Source organism: Penaeus vannamei, chromosome 32, assembly GCF_042767895.1.
Source record: "Penaeus vannamei isolate JL-2024 chromosome 32, ASM4276789v1, whole genome shotgun sequence".
NCBI classification, from domain to species: Eukaryota; Metazoa; Arthropoda; class Malacostraca; order Decapoda; family Penaeidae; genus Penaeus; species Penaeus vannamei.
The window spans coordinates 7,615,717-7,617,062 of NC_091580.1; the positions used below are offsets into that span (position 1 = coordinate 7,615,717).

Here is a 1,346-nt window from a genome sequence, read left to right on the forward strand (position 1 = left end):
TTATGATAACAATTATAACATCAACAATAAGAACAGAATAAAATCAGTAAAACAACATTCTTCCCATAAAAAAAACATTATTAGAGGATACCAACAGTAATCATGATAACAATTATAACACCAACAACAAGAACAGAAAAAATAAACAAAAACAACTTTCTTCCCATAAAAAACGTCATTAGAGCATAACAACAGTAATAATGATAACAATCATAACACCAACAATAAGAAAAGAATAAAATCAACAAAACAACTTTCTTCCCATTAAAAAAAAAACATTATTAGAGCATAACAACAGTAATTCCGATAACAATCATAACCCCAACAATAAGAACAGGAAAACAAAATAAACAAAAACAACATTCCTCCCATACAAAAAAACATTATTAGAGCATAACAACAGAAATTATGATAACAATCATAACACTAACAATAAAAACAGGAAAAAAATCAACAAAACAACATTCTTCCCACTAAAAAATATATATATTAGAGCATAACAACAGTAATTACGATAACAATCATAACCCCAACAATAAGAACAGGAAAAAAAATCAACAAAAACAGCATTCTTCCCATACAAAAAAAAAAAAAAAAAAAAAAAAAAAAAAAACATTATTAAAGCATACCAACAATAATTACGATAACAATCATAACACCAACAATAAAAACAGAAAAAAAAACATTCTTCCCATACAAAAAAAAAGATCCTCAACCACACTATTAACAGGAACCTCTCTAACCTGCCGTAGCCAATGTCTTCTTTGGACAGCCGCCGGGTCCTTCCAGCGCCTTCCCACTCGCTAAAGGGATTGTCCAGTTGCGCTTGCTTGTGTTCTTCCACTTTCTTGTCGAACATGTTTTTCATTCCACTCACGCCGGGGTGGAACAGGCGCAGGTTCTGAGGCATGGTGGCGGTGGAGTGGGCGGAGTGGGAGGGAGGTGAATGGGGAGTGGGAGGAGAGGGAGGGAGGTGAATGGGGGAGTGGGTGGAGAGGGAGAGAGGTGAAGGTGGGGGAGTGGGAGGCGAGGGAGAGGGGTGAAGGTGGGGAGTGGGAGGAGTGGGAGAGAGGTGAAGGTGGGGAGTGGGAGGAGAGGGAGAGAGGTGAAGGTGGGGGAGTGGGAGGAGAGGGAGAGAGGTGAAGGTGGGGAGTGGGAGGAGAGAGAGAGGGGTGAAGGTGGTGGAGTGGGAGGAGAGGGAGGGAGGTGAAGGTGGGGAGTGGGAGGAGAGGGAGAGGGGTGAATGGGGAGTAGGAGGCGAGGGAGAGGGGTGAATGGGGAGTAGGAGGCGAGGGAAGGAGGTGAAGGTGGGGGAGTGGGAGGAGAGGGAGAGAGGTGAAGGTGGG

General features: G+C 42.2%; 1 protein-coding gene across 1 annotated transcript in view; it reads right to left on the reverse strand.

The window, feature by feature from the left end:
- The window catches only part of LOC113803737 (uncharacterized), a 38,973-nt gene extending 37,976 nt beyond the window's left edge, over positions 1–997 (reverse strand). The window contains exon 1 of the mRNA XM_070144677.1: positions 744–997. Within this exon, the coding sequence (XP_070000778.1) occupies positions 744–910 (167 nt within the window). The 5' untranslated portion in view covers positions 911–997. The remainder of the gene's footprint in view (positions 1–743) is intronic.
- Positions 998–1,346: the final 349 nt, after the last annotated feature.